The following is an 18699-nucleotide window of genomic DNA, read 5'->3' as shown; positions in this document are numbered from 1 at the left end:
GGCCTCGAGCCTCTTTGATGGGGCAAAAGCCAGGAGGTTGGGGTCTCTCCTGCATCCCAAAACCCCCAGGGTTAATGAAATGGTCCAGGTAGGAAGGAGGTTTGGGACTGCTTTTCCAGACGAACCAGGTAGCACCTTCGTGCTCTGCTGATCCTGCTGCACTGTGGTGTTTCCTCCCTTCCATCTTGACAAGCCTTCAGCTAGAGAGGAGGAGGAGGAGGGAGGCAACAGGGGATTTGACTGGCAGGATCCATCGCCACGATAACAAACATTTCCAAAAGCTGGAAAAAAAAAAAACAAACCAACACAGGTCCTCGCGTGCCTGGAGAGGCTGCAGCCATGCACAAGTCTCACTTGCTGGAGTGCCCAGGGATGCTGGATGGGCATGAGGAAGACAGCGGAGGAGCTGTGAGGAAGCACTGAGCACCCCAAGGAGTGGCGTGACCCATCCGTCAAAGAGGGGCTCGGCTCCCTCTCCCGCTCCCCAGATCACAATTTTGCCAGCCACAGCGCTTGAGCCTCCAAGTGCTGGGAGGATAGTCCACAGCATGGCTGCAAACCTGAGAGCACGGCATGGGTTTCTGTGCCGGTATAACCGAGTTTGTGGTGGTCCAGCCAGAGCCAAAGCATCCTGATGTCTTGGCAGTGTGACAGCCAGGCTCGCAGCGATTAATGTTCCCAGATCACTTGCTGGGCAAACCCTGGACCCTGCTTGTGTTTGAGGGGAAGCGACAGAGTGTCCAGCGTTTGTTGACCCCATCATGCATCGCTTCTGGAGCAGAGACCTCCCTGCAGGTCTTTTGAGACCTTATTTCATGTTGTTTAAAGCAGAAACCACAGAAGTAATCCCCATAGTGGTCAGCAGCATCTCCTTATGGAGACCTGGATGTGCTGTCACTGCTGGCGCACCTGAGCCAGCGCAGGGAGCCCCTGGCACGCTTGCCCGGCCAGCAGGGATGGAGCCGGGCAGGATCAGACCCCAGCAGCTCGGGGCAGTGGTTGCTCCCTGCTTTCATGCCCGTGACGAGCAGAGCCCTGTGGCAAACAGGAGCCGGTCTGACACAAAGCAGGACTTACTGTGCTTTCATCTTCCTGCACGGGAAGTTCTCCATGGTTCATCTCATCAAGATGGTCATCTTGGGGATTAGGATTTGAACTTGAGAAATTGCAACACAGTGACCTTTTTCTGCCAGAATTACCTTTGATTCTCCTTTGATCTCAGCTCAGGGGTGCTCAGGTCCTGCTGCAGAGCTGAGGTTGGTCTTTGGGGTCTCGAAGCTGGAGAGAAGAAGCTGAGGGATGGTCTTTGGGGTCTTGAAGCTTAAGGAGAAGGTGCCTTCTGAGCTGGTGCCAACTTCTGATGGCCTCAGCAGCCCTGTCTTTCTTCATACCCATATCCTGCCTGCCTGCATGAGTCAAATCAGCCCTTGGGTTTTGCCCGCTGGCGACGGGGAGCTGATGGAGGGTACCACCCCCCAGAGCCCTTCTGCAGCTGCCGCCAGCCACCAGCTCCTTTCGGTGCGCCAGGAGGGAGACAGCCAGCCAAGGAAGGACACGTCTCCGAAGCATGGCAAAAATACACCGTTAGATGGGCTGGATTGGGCAAAAAGGGGCAGCAGCAGCAAATCCATCACTCGATGTCTCTGTGATGCCGAGCAGTTACTGAAGGCCAGTTGGGAGCTGAGCACTCAAACCCTGCGGGCTTTTGCTGGCAACTGGGCGTCCAAATCCCACCTCTGACTTTGCAAATGACATCAGCACTCTCCAAATGTTAATTACTGGTATAGAGCAGTAGCTGATGGTGGCGAAAATTATGTTATAATCCAACCAGATCGTTAGAGGGCTAAGGTCTTAATTTTTTTTGGCCTGGGCACCTTACGTGCCATGGTGGATGGCATTGTCTGGAGAGGTAGTGGTGGGAGAGGTTGGGTCATGCAGAGGGGGACATGGAGCTGGGGCTGGAGTTTCATGGTGCAGGACTAGGCGCAGGCTGGAGTCTCTCCAGCGTCTGGCTCTGCAGTTTGGTGTTTAACCCCCGTTTTCTCTTTTCCAGCCTCCCATTACTACAAGTACAAGCAGCAGTTCATTTTCCCAGGTAAGTCTCTTCGAAAGTCTCTCCTGTAATGCCGGGTGCCGAGATATCCCTTAGGGGGTGGGTGCACGGCCGGCTCCCTGGATTTGTGCAGGGGGGTTGTGCTGGGGTGGGATTTCTCCCCCCAACCAGTATATTGTTGCAGGACTGTGCATTACTAAGATGCTGCAAGGCTGGGTGGCCCTAAGTTATACCCAGCTATAGCTAAGGGTGTAACTAAATTGCACCTGGGGACAAAGGGAGGTTTTCAGTGGGATTTAGTTCCCCTGGGTGCCCCTGGCACTGGAAGGGGCTCCTGGTGCCTCCCAGCCTGCTCTCACTCCGTTCTCTTCTTCCCAGATGTGGTCCCCGAGACGCCGACCCGAGCCCCGCAGGTGGTCCTGCACCCCGTCAACTCCAACCCCATGTGAGTGCCTCCTCCTCCTCCCATCTGCCTTCACCTTCCCCTCTCCAAGCAGCGCATCCTCCGCACCCCGCCTGCTCCAGGCACCCATGGGTGCTCTCCTGGCTTTGCAGGACCGGTTTGGAGCTTAGGGGTGCCTTTTAGACAGGTTGGGGTGGATGGTCGTGGTGAGCCCCCAGTGCTCCTGCTGCCCTAACCCAGCTCACAGCTCTGGCTTGTGTCGTGGGGAAGAGAAGGGTTGAAAGGAGAGGGCAGGGGATTGATTTATAACCCTCAGGAAAAAAAATTGCTTTCAGTCTGAGGCAAAACCCACAAGATGCCAAAGCCCAAACGATTAATCTTTTACTAAATTGTAAGCAGAAAACCAGGGTCTTTGAGACAGTTTTAATAAAGGTGGTTCTTGCAGCCCCACCTGTAATATTTTAAAGTCTAATAAACTTTGCACTGAAATGAGTTTTGAAATGCGCTAATTGGCATTAGGACTAGCTCTCTCCGGCAGGTTGGGTCCGAGCTGCTCTGCCGAATCCGGCGTTCACCGAGGTCCCCGTGCCTGTGCTGCCGCGGCAGTATCCCACAGCCACGTTACAGTTCAGGGTTCCTTGCTGGTCCTTTTTATAAATGCCATTTTTGAAGGATTTTATAAGCCAGGAGTTTAACAGATAGGGTTTCGCTCTAGGCTGTGATGTGGTTTCTGTCTGGCTCGCCCACGCTCTCTAAACTGCATTGGCAACTGCCAGGGGGTCCGGCGGATCTCGCCTCTGGGGGAGGCCATGGGAGGGACAGGGACAGAGCCACTGTCCCTGCTGGTGGCTGGGAAATCAATGGCAAAGTGGTGAAGTCAAAGTTTTTTATTTTTTTTTCCCTTCCCTGCCTAAAGCAAGGTATCAGGCGTAGGGCTGGCAGGCTTTTGTGGGAAAATAGCTTTCAGTATGCAAAATCTGTGATTCTCCTCTTGCTCGCCCCACGGAAAATCACCCGTGAGAGCCGCTGAGGTTACCCCAGGCTTGGCTGGGTTAAACAGCAGACTCTGCTTCGGATACTCGGGAGACAGGTATTCGTGCCTGGGTTAAAGATCAGGCAGGAGGAGACTGCTGCTCCTGCAAACCACCCGTGCATCGTGATGGGCAGCAGAAGCCATCTGCATCCACCTGGGTTTTCCATACTGCTTAAAGTATCAGGGTCAGCTCCTTTTATATATGCACCTGTGTCTCCCCTGGGATTTATAGCTCTTTAGGGGCAATTGAATGGGATAGGAAGCACAGGACCACCGCGTCTGAGTGGCTTGGGGAGTGTTATGCCTCTCCTGTGATCTTGTCTCTGGGAGAGGATGCTGTTATTTATGTTATTGATAATAATAATTGATAATACATTTTTATTATGCTCGAAACCACCTGAGCTGCTCTAGCTGATCTTCCCCATGGAATTTCCCTAATTCCCTGTTAGCTGTAGGGTACAGTGAGATCCTGGTTGTGGACCTGGTGGTGGGAGGTGCTGTGTAAGCGGAGAAGAAAAAGAGGATCTCCTGGCCCGGGGAGCTGGAAAACACGACAAATTTGGGTGCTCTTACTGCAGGGAGGGTCTTTGAAACCTCCACTTCTCAAAAATAATTGAAAAATCCCATTTTCTTCTCTTCTGGCTGCTAATCAGCCACGCTTGTTGCTTTGGCTGGTGTTCGTTGGGAAGGTAACTCTGATCTTAGAAACCACCTAAGAATGCCATGAAATGCCCCAAAACTGCCTCGATACACTCAAAAGCTGCGAGGGTGTAAATCTGTCCCTTACCCTGGATTAACAGGGGTGACGTCTCCTGGGGTGCACGGCAATGGTGCATCCTCTGCACATCACCAAATCCATCCTGGAACTTCACGCATCCAATATTAATTAATGCAATAATTAATATTGCTCATCCCTGCTGTCCTCACCCCTCCCGTGTGAGCACCCAGGGACGTCCTCAGGGATGGAGGCAGCCAGGGCGTGGGTGGGAAGGGGCTGCTGTCCCAAATTAGCAGCGAGCCTGGTACTTCTCCTCCCTGATCCCTTTCGTCCTGGTGCAGAGCGATGCTGCGGGAAGCAGGACTCGACGCCCACGCGTGCTCCCCACCTAACTGTGATTTTACCTGGCAGTAACTCAGTAATTCTTTTAACAGCCTGGAAGGAAACCCATTGCTTCAAATTGAAGTGGAGCCCACCTCAGAGGTGAGATGGCTGGGCTCGCGCCTCTGCTTAATGGGCCTTTATTTTATATACATCTTGGGGCACGTTTCACAGGAACCAGATAGGTTTAGCATCTGTGCAGTGAAATTGCTGATAATTGAATTAATGGCCAGGCCTGATCCTGCTCAGGCATCTGTGTCCCCACCCCATGAAGAGGGACCTTGATGGGCTTCGTGTCTGCCCTCAAGTTTATAATTCGATGAGCTTTTCTGAGGTGCATTAAAAATGTGGTGGAGGGGAAGGGGTGAAGGGTGAGGATGAGAATGCAGCTTTTAATGGGTGTTGTAAATCCTGTAGAAAGCATATACAGAGCGTCAAGGGAAAAGGCAGACCTGTCCTGAGGGGCTGGGGGCTGCAGACCGGGGGGTGCTGGGTTGGGAGCAGTTGGTATCAGCAGAGCACAGCTCGGCAGGGCTAGGATGAAACAGTTTTCAGACAAATGAATTAAGTGCCCCGGTGTGTTGCTCTCTTATATTTAACCCTGGGGTAAATAAATACCTCCCTGCAAAATCTGGGTTTCTGCTGGCTTTGCATAAAACACAGCCGCCCGGTTGCCTTTGGAAGGTACCTTCCTGGTTTCTCTGGGTCTGAGTGAGCAGTAGATGTGTTAGTGGGGTTTTGTACACGTTATCTTCCTTGGCCACAGGTTTTTTTTTTCCCCTGTTTTATTGTGCTCACCTCCCTTTGCCCCCCCTGCAGAATGAGGAAGGCACTGAGGAGGCGCAGGAGTCTGAGGATGACTTTGAAGAGATGAACCTCTCGCTCCTCTCCGCACGCAACTTCCCCCGCAAGGCCAGCCAGACCAGCATCTTCCTCCAGGAGTGGGACATCCCCTTCGAGCAGCTCGAGATTGGCGAGCTCATCGGCAAGGGCCGCTTCGGGCAGGTCTTTCACGGCCGCTGGCATGGGGAGGTGGCCATCCGCCTCATCGACATCGAGCGGGACAACGAGGACCAGCTGAAGGCCTTCAAGAGGGAGGTGATGGCGTACCGGCAGACCCGGCACGAGAACGTGGTGCTCTTCATGGGAGCTTGTATGAGCCCTCCCCACCTCGCCATCATCACCAGGTAAGCTCTGACTCCTTGTGCTCAGCTGGAATAATTTTTTCTTTCCAAAACACCTTCCTGCAGTCAGACATTACTGGGAGGCAAAGCTGGCCATGCCTCCCTACCCTAGCAAAGGGATGTTCTCCATCTGCTGCGATTTATGCTGTGAAGCAGATAGCAAACCCATTTAAGTGAGTCCAGGTAGATTCATCTCCTGTAGAAGTGGAGCTTGAGACAGGAATGGTTTGTTTTAACCAGGGACAGGAATGATTTGTTTTAACCAGGAGGATGCAACCTGGTGGGATTGGCAGCTTCTGTTCTGGGGTGGTTTTTTTTGCATGGTGCCCTGGTCAGGTCCCTGGATGGGTGATGGGGTCTGGACCCTGCTTGAGCGCTGCCACAGCATGGAAAAGCCTCTAATTGCGTAAAGCAGCTGGCCACATGCGGACACCAGCTTTCATGAATAACTTGGTGCTGTGAAAACAGCTCGGGTGTCTGAAGGCTCAGCAGGATGCAAGTGTTAGGTGCAATGGTCTGTGAAATGGCCAGGAGGGCAGCAGAGGTGGGAAAACCGGGTGCCTGCAAGGAGAGCTGGTGCTCCATGAGATCGGAGCCTGTCCGTGGGGGTCTCCTTGCTCCCAAGGATGTGGGAAACCTTACAAGATAAGTCACGGTCTCCTGGAGTATTTCCTCCCTTTCCCAAAGCTGTTGTCTCTCTTACACCCAAAATTGGGTATGGGACTAATAAGAGTGAGTTTAGGATGGGGCCAGGGGAGGGAGATTGGGGGCCTGAAGAGCTGCTGGCGGGGTGGCTGGTGATGCTCGGGGACATTGCAGCAAGGTGTGGGAATGAGACTGCTGGAGAGGGCTTCTTGCAGCTGGTTGGGAAGCAAGCTGGGATTTGGGGTCTCTCAAACACCTCCAGGGCTGCCTCGGTCTCAAGGAATTGCCACGTACCTGCTGTCACCTGTGCGCCTGGTGGGAAACGCAGCACCAAGCATGCCGGCGTGCTCCTTGCATGGGTGGGCAATCACAAAATCCCCTCTGGCCTGGAGGAGGGGAGGCTGCAGCTGCTCCCAGATCAGCTGTCATCATGTGAAATACATTTATTTCTGAGTAGTCAGTTATTTCCCTCACCTCTAGACCATGTATTCAGCCAATGGGCTTGATGTGGTGCTGCTTTGCATCTCGCCACAGGTTACATTCTCTCAGAGAAGTTTCCCCAAGGTGAGGTTGAATTTCCAGCCTCTTCCTGGCAGCATTTCAAAAACCCTGGGCTGAAATGGCAATGCTTCCGACAGCCATTAGCAGTGAAATATTGCATCAGCCCTTCCTAATGTCCCCTTGAAAGCAGCACGTCCCGGCCCCCCGGTCCCAGCTGGGCTGGGGCGGCTCTGCGGGTGTTGGAGCGGGGGCTTTGCTCTGCTCCCCTCCTTGCTCAACAGCAAAGGATTTCAACCCAAATTTGTGGCTCCTCATGCTGTTGTTTGCTCCCTGCTCTGGTGGGTTCGTGGACTGCATTTGGCTCGGGAGTTTCATCCTTCACAGACAGGGTGATTCCAAACGGGGGCTGGGTCTCCCCAGCTGGGGACTGGAAAAAATATGCTTTTTATTTTGGATCAAAAAAGAGTCATCTGGGAAAATTCAGCAGCATTTCAGATCTCCATCTATTAGCTAGCTTCAGGCCAAAAGCTTTTTGAAAAGTGTGCAAACACACATATTGATCGATGCATCAGAGACCCCATCCATGTGTTACGCCAGGCAGCGTTGCCGCCTCTACCCAGAGGAAAACACAGCTTCTCCATCCCGCTCCGCTCCGCGATCCCTTTGCAGCCCCTATTTGCTCAGCTTTTCAATCCTATTCAATATCAAAACCTGGGCAATATATTCTTTTTTGGTTTTTTTAGCTACAAAGTGTTTTCTATTCTAATGCCTTTTTATATAAAATCATAAAGGTGCCAGTTTTGACAGTTTGACAAAATAAATATGTGCACTGCAGTAGCTTGATGCATTAATATGAGGTCTGTGAAGCGTGCTGCTCGCCTTGCTTTTCTTCCCAGCTGCACTTAGTCCCTTTTTTTAAGGTCAAAGTACAGCTTTATTGGATTGCCCTAAATATAACCTGTGCTCGCAACGTCTCCGAGCATTGCCTGCTCTTTGCCTACAACCGGCAACTCGCTTTTATCCGTATTCTTCGAAGGCTGAATCAACATTGTGATAGTTTTTCAATTGCATCTGGAAACCTGTTTGGTTTTCTCCTGTTGGGATTTCTGGGGCACGATTGGCTTGTGTCCGGTGCTGGTGGGGGGCTGGCCATGAGGATGCAGGAAAACCAAGTGGGATGCTGGAAGGGGGCTCAGAGCTCAGTCTCAGAGAATTTTTGGGAAGCCCAGGGCTGCATGAGTGCACATCCCTTAGCCCTGAGGTCGTGTACAGACACAATTTATTCCCCTTTGGGGCTCTGTTCTGCTGGTGCTTCCCCAGGAGGCATCTCTGGGGCTTTCAGGGCAAAGCATCCCTTGCATCTCCCGAGGTGACAGCGCAGGGATGCTCCCTTGCCCTTGTGCCTGCCGTCCTTGTCTGGTCTGTCCTTGGCTGAACGTTTTTGAGGGCTTCTTGGTTCATCTCTGATCGTCTCCTGTGGGGAAAAGCCTTCTCACCATGTGGAGGTCTCCATCCCATGCATGTTTCCTTACCTGGCCCTGCTTCTTGGTCTTTCCTAAGGGCTGCTGCTCGGGTGTTATAGGGAATGAGTCTAGGAAGAGGACAATGTGGTGTGAGCTGGACTGGGAATGGTTGGGGATATTGGGAATGGTCGAGGATACTGGGAATGGTCCAGGATGTGGCACTGGGGGAGGAGGGAGGCTGGTGACCCTGCGCAGGGGAGAGCATTGCTCTTCAAACAGGATTTTTCTGAAGGGACTCAAGTTCTCCCCGGGGGTTTGAGGGAGTAACTTTAAACCAGGCTTTGCTTGGAGGGGGCAAAACCAGTCCCAGCTGTCTGATGGGGCTAATTACAGATACAAATCCAGGATGTCTAAATTTCCTCGCCTGCTCCTCCCTGCGTGCATCCCTGGAGCCAAACTGGCTGTGTGCAGAAGAGGCTCCTTTTCTTCTGGGTGCCCAGAGGTGGTTGTTCGAGGATGTTTTTTCCACCAAGAAAAGAGCAATTTCTTGTAGCTGTCAAAGAAATCTCCGTTTTCCTGCTAGCACGCTGGAAGCAGCTGCCTGTCCCTGGAAGGGGCTTTACCACGCCGTGCCGCCCGGCACTGCCGGAGGGGGGTTATTTATAGATAAGTTTATTTTTACTTTTTCACATCCCTACGTTTTCCTTCCTGCTCACTTATGATATTCAAGAATTGTCTCATTAGCAGAAAGAAATCTATCTCCCCCTCCAAACACCATGGCCCACGGGCAAAAGCTGGGAGGGGAAACTGAGGCAGCAGCTTGCCAATGGCGTGATGCTTTGGGTTAATGCTCCGATTTTCTCTGCATTAAACATTGGTCTGGCCAGATGATTGGGACCAGTACTGCTTAATATCTTCATGAACGACATAGACAATGTGCACCCTCAGCACATTTGCAGATGACACCAAGCTGAGTGGTGTGGTTGACACGCCTGAGGGACGGGATGCCATCCAGAGGGACCTGGACAAGCTTGAGAAGTGGGCCTGTGTGAACCTCATGAGGTTCAACAAGGCCAAGTGCAAGGTCCTGCACCTGGGTTGGGGCAACCCCCAGTATCAGTACAGGCTGGGGGTGAAGGGGTTGAGAGCAGCCCTTGCGGAGAAGGACTTGGCGGTACTGGTGGATGAAAAGCTGGACATGAGCCAGTGATGTGCGCTTGCAGCCCAGAAGGCCAACCGTCTCCTGGGCTGCATCCAAAGCAGCGTGGCCAGCAGGGCGAGGGGGGGGTTCTCCCCCTCTGCTCTGCTCTGGTGAGCTCCCACCTGCAGTACTGCATCCAGCTCTGGGGTCCTCAGCATCTGAAAGACATGGAGCTGTTGGAGCAGGTCCAGAGGAGGGCCACAAAAATGATCAGAGGGCTGGAACACTCCTGCTATGAGGACAGACTGAGAGAGCTGGGGTTGTTCAGCCTGGAGAAGAGAAGGCTCCAGGGAGACCTTATTGTGGCCTTTCAATACTTAATGCAGGCTTATAAGAAAGATGGGGACAGACTTTTTAGCAGGGCCTGTTGCAATAGGACAAGGGGGAATGGTTTTAAACTACAAGAGGGTAGATTCAGACTAGACATAAGGAAGAAATTTTTTCTACGATGAGGGTGGTGAAACACTGGAAGGGGTTGCCCAGAGAGGTGGTAGATGCCCCATCCCTAGAGACATTCAAGGTCAGGTTGGCCAGGGTTCTGAGCAACCTGATCTAGTTGAAGATGTCTCTGCTCATGGCAGGGGGCTTGGACTAGATGGCCTCTGAAGGTCCCTTCCAACCCAAACCATTCTACGAGTCTATGATTCTTGAGTTGCCTCAACGCGACCGTCTGGGTCAGAAAAGAAAGGAAGAAATTCAGCATCTTTTGGCAATGGGAGGCAGTGACTCCAAAGAGCGCTTCCATCAGAGCCGCTAATAGATTTTCTCTTGGGTAATGAGTGGTGGGGACAGTTAACATTCATCTTAATTAGTCTTGAGCAAAAGTGAATGGAGCCTTGGTGCTTTGAGCACTGCATAATGGATAGCACGAAACGGCATCAAAGTCCTCGGCCCGGTGGAAATGAAAGGACTGAAAAAATGTCACTTGTGCTGCACACAGGCAAATGACAAGTTGTTTTTGCCAGTGTTGAATGAGACAAAGCCAGGCCTGGGTAAGCTCACGTCAGCTCCTTGGGGCTCCTGGTCCCGGCCCCTGTTGGTGGCAGTGCGGGGAGGGGAGGTAAAGCCTCAGCCACCCAGGAGGTCCTTCAAAGGACAAAGTCTAAGAGTTTTCTAATGCTTTTAAAATGGCTCGAGCCACCCACGAAGGTAATGGATTGCAGAAACTAGCAGGTTTTAGGATTCTGGGTGTTCCTTCGGGGGGGGTGGGGGGGAAGGGATTTTAACGCTTATTGATCCTTCCCAAGGCTCCTGGGTCTTATCGAGTCTGTAATGAAAGTGGGGGGATCAGCAGTGGGTGCGGCTTTCTGAGGGGGCACTGATGGCTCTTGTTGGCTGGGAATGTTGTGTGCAAGAAGGGAGCACGGTTAGCAGGTCTGAAAGGCGGGAGAGAGGAGGTTTGAGCTCCTGCTGACTTGCGTGGGGGATTTGGTGCAGCTTTTCTAAGAAGATTACTTGGGTTTTAGTTAAAAGCTCAAATGTGGCACTAGGAGCCCATGCAAAGACCCTGGGATTTGCACCCTGAGATGCTTCTGGCCGGGTTTTGGCCCCTCTCTCGTTGTGGTGCGATGCCAGAGCGACTCCAGATTTACAGGGTGCAGCTGGGAGCCAACTCAATGGCTGCTGGCGATCCCACCCGGGGCTGTGTGGCCATGATTTATGTCCCTGCCGTGATGCGCCAGGAAGACCAAGGAGAACACTGAAGACCATTAGGAATTAAGCTTGACCATGGCAGGACTATATAAAGAGAATTAATTTGTTGAAGGTGCCTTTCAGCAGAGGAACTTGGAGTATTTCTGCCAGAGAGGGAGCTTCTCCCAAACCCTTCCCTGGAGCTGGTGGTTAGTGGGGGGAAGCTGAGTGCCGAGGACAGACATAAACCCAAGCCCTCTTCTTATGTGAGGCACCAAAGATGAAAAGAGAGTTTGCTCTTTTTCCTCCATGGCAAAGCAAACTGGCTTTAATAACAGGGAACACATTACCTGCCACGAACTAACTGGGAAGGTGTGAGGGCGAGGGACGGGAAGAATCCGCAAGATGCTACAGCTATATCTTACAGGATAACTTTCTTGCACCACATAGGCTAAATGTTGGGGGTTATTTTGATTTTATAATTTATTTCTATGCTGGCTTTTGGCAATGTCTAATGCTTGGCTCCGCTGCTGGGAGGAACAAGCTCGGCTCCTCGCAGAGGATTCTCTCCCATCCCCTGACCCTGATCCCTGTGGGTGTGGGGGAGCTCTGGACAAAGCTTGGCTTTAAACGCTTGGCTTTTCCAAGCCTCTCCCCATGCCAAACCTCCTGACATTTACAGTGTCCCGGCTCAGCTGCAAAGGATTTGGGGCTTGTAAATCTTAATGCTTAGGGAACTGGGGGCCAAGTGGATATTTAATGTGATTTGAAGGATGGGAGTAAATGGGGAAGGGTGTAAGCCATCACACTTAAGATAAAACAGATTGGGGCTGCTTGGTTTTCCTCTGTGGGGCCAGGACAGGCTGCACAAGCCTGTGTGTGCTGCTTGCAGCCAGCCTGTTGTTCTTTCCAGGGAGCAATGTTGGCTGTTTGGGCTTTAATGTACAACTTGGCTTTTTCTCCTCACTGCAACCCAATGATCTCAAAATACATCCATCAGCCTTCTTTCCTGCCTTGGAGAGTGAAGTGGGAGCTCTAAATCCTGCTCAACAGGAGGGAAACTGAGGCACAGAGCTGCCACATTGTTTTCCTCCATGGAAACATGCATGGCTGGAGCCATGCATCCCGGACCCTGGCATTTCCAAGATGCCTTTCAGGTCTGGCCCTTCTCTCCCCGCTCGTGGGTGTATTTTGGGAGCAGAAGCCATGAGGTCCTGCCTCCCCTAACCCTCCCCACATTCAAGCACCCGCTTTGGGAGCCGAAGCATCACCTCCTGCCCTGCCTCTCTGTTGTTTTCCCTCCTCTTACTTTCTGCTGTGTTTCCCCTTTCCCAGCAGTTAAAGTAATGGAGCTCGTAGATCATATAATAAATAGGTATTGACTTCATGCCACGGGCTGGATCAGAATTGATTGACCTGTGGGAATACACTCCTTCGCAATCAATAAGAGGCCATCAGGCTGGATAAATCTTGATAACAATGGACAACAGGAAAGTCGATAAGTGTATTAATATATACGTTAAGCGAGTATATAACTTCCGCCTGGAGACAGCGTTGCTTTTGGCAGCTTGCGGAGCGAGATGAGTTGGGGCGGAGACCGAAATATCATGAGCAAAGAGGGTGGCAGGGATGGGGAAAGGCAGTGGCTTGATCCTCTGCGAGGGTGTTTGATGTTGAAATAAGAGCTGGCTGCTTCGGTGCTGGCTGAGCTTCTCTTACCCATTGTAGCATCAAATCCCCGCCGGCGGCTGTTCGTTAGCGTGGCCTTAACGCGCTCCTCTGGCAGGGGATGCTCAAGGGGAAAGTTCTTCTTTGTATTTTAAAAGTGTTTCAAAATGCCGTAATATTTCTATTTTGGCCATGACTTCTTGGGGAAAGTACTTAACGCAGCAGGACTCGTCGCTGAAGCGCTTTCCTAGAGAGGAAGGGATTTAAGCGGGTGTTTAAGGGAAAGCCTGTGATTAAGTGCCCTGCTGAGAGATGGTCCCACCAAGTCTTTCTGCTGGTGCCAGCTCTTCCCTTCGCTATTGAGTGACATCTCAGCACGATTCCTTATTTTTTTCTGAGCACCCTCAGTGCCGTGGATCCTCTTTGGGGCCGGGGAGGGCTGTTTGCTGGGGCAGGTTGTGGGGAACCCATGTGCTGGCATCCTCCTGCCTAGCCAGGGAAATAGATCCCTCCTGTGACAGCATTATTAATTTTTTATTGAGGATAATTATTATTACTTTCCAAAGTGGAGTTGGGTTCTAGTGAAGCACCCGTCTCGATCAAAAGACTTGCTTCTTCCCTCTCTTCAAAAGAAGTTTTTTTTTTTTAAAATTTCTTTTCCTTCCTGAAGTTCCAAAGAGCAGGAGGATCACGGTGTAGAGAATATATTAGGCTCCCTCAAAGGCAAGGAGAGGTCAAAGCGCTTTCGCACGTCCCCGTACACCCAGCCAGCCCTCTCGGAGCCGATTATGAGCACACCCTTTCAAAAGGCAGCAAGTGCCACCTGAAGCATCAAGTATTTTCGGATGACTTGTTTGCAACCAGGGCTTTAGATAAGCCGCTGGGGCCCGTGGCTGCTTTACATTCACCTGTCTCTTAGCTCTTTTCCCTGCAGCTGTAGAATAGCTCATCTCCTCTGACACTGTCTCCTTCAAATAAAAATGCATGGAGTTTGCTTTTTCTGAATAACTTGTTTCTTTCCAAAGCTGCAATGGAGTTGGAGCTACTTTTCGGGGAGGCTGATCCCCCTCCTCCTCCTCCTCCAGCCCTTGCGGTTTGGCTGCGCTGGCTGTAGTTATCTCACGTGCCAGCTGCCGGGAGAAAAATTTTGCTTCCTAAGTAATATCCATCAAAGGATGGCGCTTCCATCGGGCGGAGATAGCGAGCACGGGACAAGGGGAGCATCGTCTCTTCAGGGCTTTTCTATTTCCCCATGTGAATTTTGCTCTGCAGAGGCTGCTCCATGCAAAGTGGGAGCTGGGTCGCTGTGAGCTCCAAGCTGGGGACACGGGCTTTGCTGTGGCTGAAAACACTGCTCGTGGCAGGTAATGAATTCCCTGCCTCCCCGTTGGGGTTGCTTTCGGAGACTTGTGTAAGGGTTCAATTCGGAGATGGAGTTTGCTGGGAAAAGTACTGGGATGCCCCTGGAGGGACCAGGCTCTGATGGATGCTGATGCTCGGCATCAGGTCTGTGGGCTCCCAGTCCAGCATTTCATGGCACTGTGCTGCTGCGAAGCTTTCGGCTGTTGCTTTCCTCCCTGGTCATGGTCCAGCAAGGATGGATTGTGTTTCTCGGTGCCCAGGGAGGAAGGAAACCAGATGTTGCTTTTGTTGAAAGCAATGGGAGCAGAGGGGAAGGTGGCTCCCCGCTTGCCAGCGAGCACAGCAAAGAGGAGGGAAATGAAATAAAAGTTGTAGGCTGAAATGTTTCCATGCTAAATCTCAGGGCGCTGGGTATGTGTGGCTCCGAGAAGAGCTGCTTCGCTTCACTGGGAGGTTTTGGGGGTGGTAAATCCCAGTGAAACCAGTCCTGAGCATCCCTCAGCAGGGCTGGGGGGACCTGGGGCCCCAATAGCAGTGGATGCCACTGGCATCCCAGTAGGGATAGCTGGCCTGGGAACCAGCCAAGCTTTTTTTATCCACCGCCCTCCCCAGCTTTTCATTGGGGGGGGAAAAAGTATATATATAGGTGTGGGGTCTGACACATGCCGGCTTTCTCCTTAGACTGAGACCTAACAAACTCATTGCAGCTCATGTTGGCGTGACCCCGGTTGTCCCAGCTGGCTGTTCCCGCTGTCCTTGGGGTGGTGTTTAGATGCAGAAGGCTTGGGGAGCTCGAGCTGGATGATGCCACTGCTCTGCTTCGCTCACACCGGCGTAGCATGGAGAGCGTGCGTCAAGGATGCGATATTTCTTATTGATTTTGAGGAAAATAAAGCCTAGGGATAAAAATTAACCCAAACCTCTCCCTTTGCTGCTCTTCCAGCCTCGTTTAATTTTCTGTTTTGTGAAACACATTTGTGGCTGTCTAGTTTCAAAAGCACAATTGCCAGATGTCGGTAAAAGAGAAAAACAAGCCAATATATGGAAACATCTTGAAAACTTCCCAAATAACTCAGGCACGTGCAGGCGTGTGCAGTACTCGTTCTTCCCCTCCCTGCCGCGGCTAGTCCTGCTCAAATGAAATCAAATAAGTCCCAGCTCAGCAGCTCTGGCTGCTGTGGCTGTATCTTTTTTAATCTTCCCTAAAGATTTCTTCTTTTCCATGAAATACAAAAAATCAGTAAACTGATGGGGAGAGTGGAAGCATCTGACCACCCCCTCCTTTGCTCTGTCTTTCCTCAAGCACAGATGCAACCTGCTAGCAGAGGTATTTTTATATTAAAGTACTTATTATTAATTCCCACTCTCTCCTTCTGTGGCTCCCCTGGGTGTGTATAGTGCGGCTGTCACCATGGTATCTGAGCTGGTTCCCCATAAATCAGTATACTAGCAAGTAATGAGCTTCCTGGGGTCTGGCATTTATCACTTTGGGGTGTTCAAATGATCCTATTTAATTTAATGGGCATTTGTGTGGATGGTTGGGCAGAGGGAAGGAAAGCACAAAACACCGGTAAGTAACGGCATCACGACCTGAGTGCAACCACCGTAGCATCAGCTCTGAATTTATTCCTGCTCCTGAGCAGGAGCCAGGCTCAAGTCTTCAACCCTATAGAGGTGATGGCCATCAATATAGAGATGATGACCATCAATATTGCAAGGGGGGGAAAAAAACCCCAATGGGTGGGGGATGGATGAGGCTGTTTTCCCATTGAATGGCAAAAATATCAAAAGGCAGTGCTCCAGCTCTTCCTCACTCATCCCTCCCAAATTGTTCCTCTGCAAGTCGCTTTGGCTTTGCTCCCATTGCTGATGTCTTCAGCCCACGCTGGTGAAATGCAGAGTGTTTATAAAGCAATTTGGGATTTGGCTTGCTTGGCTGAACACTTCAAAAACTCATTTTGAATAGAGAGTTGCATCTGCAGCGGGATGGGGCCGCGGGGCCGCGACTTTTGAAGGGGCTGGCAGGGAGAAGGCTGAGAGCTGAGGTTGTGCTGTGGGTTGAGGTGCGCTCTTGGATGCTGGGGACCCCGGGACGGACCTCTGCATCCCGCGGAGCTGCCCGCCCAGGCTGTCCCTGCTGCTCCTCAGCTCTGGCTGGGGTTTGGTTGCTGCAGGGTGCTGGGGCATGTGTCACCAACCTCCTTGCTCTGCTGACAGGTGGGATGGAGAAGTTTGGGAGGAGAAGACAAGTATTTGTTTATGAATATGTACTTCAGCGGTGAATAAGCCGGGATCTGTCTGAAGACGCAAATCGTCTGCCTTTGTTTCTGGTGTCAAGTGTAGGCGGTCTCTGGCCTTGTGATCTGCAGCATCGCTTGCTCGCAGCCGGCTGGGTACCTCAATGCCGCGGTTCAGCGTAGACCTCTTGAAGTGGAAAGGCAGAAGATGATGTGCATGCCCCGTGAGCTGCGCTTTGTGCCTGCCGCTCCTGCCAGAATGGGGAACGATTGACGGCAGACGAGGAACGAGAAGAAGCGAAATTGTTGAGCTCTGCCATGAAAAGGTTGTGCAGGTGGTGGTTGAATGGGCTCAGGTGCTGCATAATAGGTATCAACCGGGCTTTATCTCTGCATTGGCAGCTCCTTATCCAGCAAGAAAACTCTAACAAATATCAGTGTGGTGGTTGCTAGTTGAATTTATTCAGAGGAGTTATTTATTGAGGGGAGGAGAGAGGCACCTGGGCTGCCTCAATAGCTCTACCAAGGTCTGAGGAGCGGTGGTGACATGTCCCATGCCCTTCACCACGTGCTGGAACCACCACCCTGGGTCTGAGCGGGGGCTGCTCTCCTTGCGCCAGGGCTTGCGCCGGGTACATCCGCTGCCTCCTTTAATGTGGTCCCTCTGTAAATTAAGTGGAGAGATAGGAATCTCATCAGTAAAGGGCTGCAGGCTCCGCTCCCAGGGTTATCTCTGCAGTTCAGATAGACAGAAATTTCAGGATTTTTCTCTAAACAACCCTTTTCCAGGAAAACAGCTGATCTTAACTCACTTTAGGCCTTGAAATCAAACCCTGTTCCAGCGCTAATCTATTCATGGCATTTGCAATGTTGGTTCATGACTAATGCAGACCGCAGGCAGCTTTCTGGACTGGTTTTCTCTGGGGGAAACAAGCATTTGCTGGGGAGCGGGGCAGGCTGGGGGAACTCCTTCGTGCGCAGGCAGGTCACAGGAGGTGGCAGAAAGCCTGTTGCATTGCGGAGCTTAAACCTTTACCAGGTTATTTAGCAAATTAGTGCAAAAGGACTTTATACTGGAAAGGTGGTCTGTCATTATTTTGCACCCTTTAATTCCAGTTGCAGAAACCCAAGGGTTTATCACTTATTTCCAAGTAGCAGTTCGAGTGCTTGGATCTTAATCTTCAGACAAATTCATATTTCTCTGACTGCAGCCAAACTATTGCAGAAGCTAGGAAACAGCTGGTTTAGTTAGAGGAAGATGGTGTTTGTAATTGCGGGTGCCTCGCATTTGCAGTCCAGCTGGAGTGCCCAGGGACGTGCTGAGACACCTGAGCAAGGAAAAGCATTACCGAGGAGGCAGATGCATGGGTATGAAGATGCCCTAAACTCCCCGCCATGGCTTGCTTGCATCCAACAAAGCTATTTCCAACCCAACCTGCAACAAAGTGCTCTGAAGGATGCTGTTGTCTCTCCAAAACCTGTGAGATATGGGATTGGTCCTGTTCCTGCTTGACCTGAAAATTGTGCGCTTTGCCCATGGAAGGACACGGAGCTTTTGGCTTAGGAGCAGGAGGGTCCTTTGTGTCTGTGAGTTTCTGAAGAAACAAACAAGGTTTATTCCGAATAAGCGCTATCCCAATCCCAATCAGTTTAATCCCCCAAAGAGCTGCCGAGAGCTCAGCTTCCCCTGCTTTCTGGATCACATTATAATCGCTTGCGGGGACCTTATTTGCAGCCAGGTGATGGCCTTGGCCAGGCGGTGCGCGATAGTGATGGGGGAACGGTGACTGCCCTGCGGTTTGGGGGATTGCCATTGCTGTTTTCGATGTCCCCAAGGAAAACATGGTGCAACTTCCTGGGGGTTTTGCCTCATCATACTGCTCTGAGCCAGCCTCGGGGTAAAAAATAAAAGCAGAGCTTTACCTCGACGTTGCATTCCTGATTTCTCTGGATTTGCAAAGCAGGGGAAGTCGCTGTGGGGCTGGGCCGCTCGCCCCTCTGCAGGGCTGTGCTGAGCATCGCTGCCCTTGGTGTGCCTCTTCTTCCTCGCCCAAGCCGGGAGTACGAGCCATCCCCTCTCCCCATCTGAGCAACATGGTACCCAGGCAAACCCAGGGCTGCTCCGTGTGGTGCTCCTCAGCCCTTGTAATGAGGCACAGCTCGGGCTGGTTATTTCCATCCAAAAAGGGCAAAACCCGTTATCTCCCAGGAGACAAAT

General features: G+C 51.7%; 1 protein-coding gene across 1 annotated transcript in view; it reads left to right on the top strand.

The window, feature by feature from the left end:
- KSR2 (kinase suppressor of ras 2) overlaps nt 1–18699 on the top strand; it is an 81200-nt gene that overhangs the window by 48842 nt on the left and 13659 nt on the right. The window contains exons 12-15 of the mRNA XM_087768762.1: nt 2054–2095; nt 2432–2498; nt 4642–4690; nt 5408–5775. Of these exons, the coding sequence (XP_087624888.1) occupies nt 2054–2095; nt 2432–2498; nt 4642–4690; nt 5408–5775 (526 nt within the window). The remainder of the gene's footprint in view (nt 1–2053; nt 2096–2431; nt 2499–4641; nt 4691–5407; nt 5776–18699) is intronic.

Source organism: Nipponia nippon, unplaced genomic scaffold, assembly GCF_047370975.1.
Source record: "Nipponia nippon isolate SJK-2023a ecotype South Korea unplaced genomic scaffold, ASM4737097v1 scaffold_30, whole genome shotgun sequence".
In the NCBI taxonomy this organism is placed as follows: Eukaryota; Metazoa; Chordata; class Aves; order Pelecaniformes; family Threskiornithidae; genus Nipponia; species Nipponia nippon.
The sequence above is the reverse complement of the archived record's forward strand: the minus strand, read 5'-3'. Positions and strand labels throughout refer to the sequence as shown.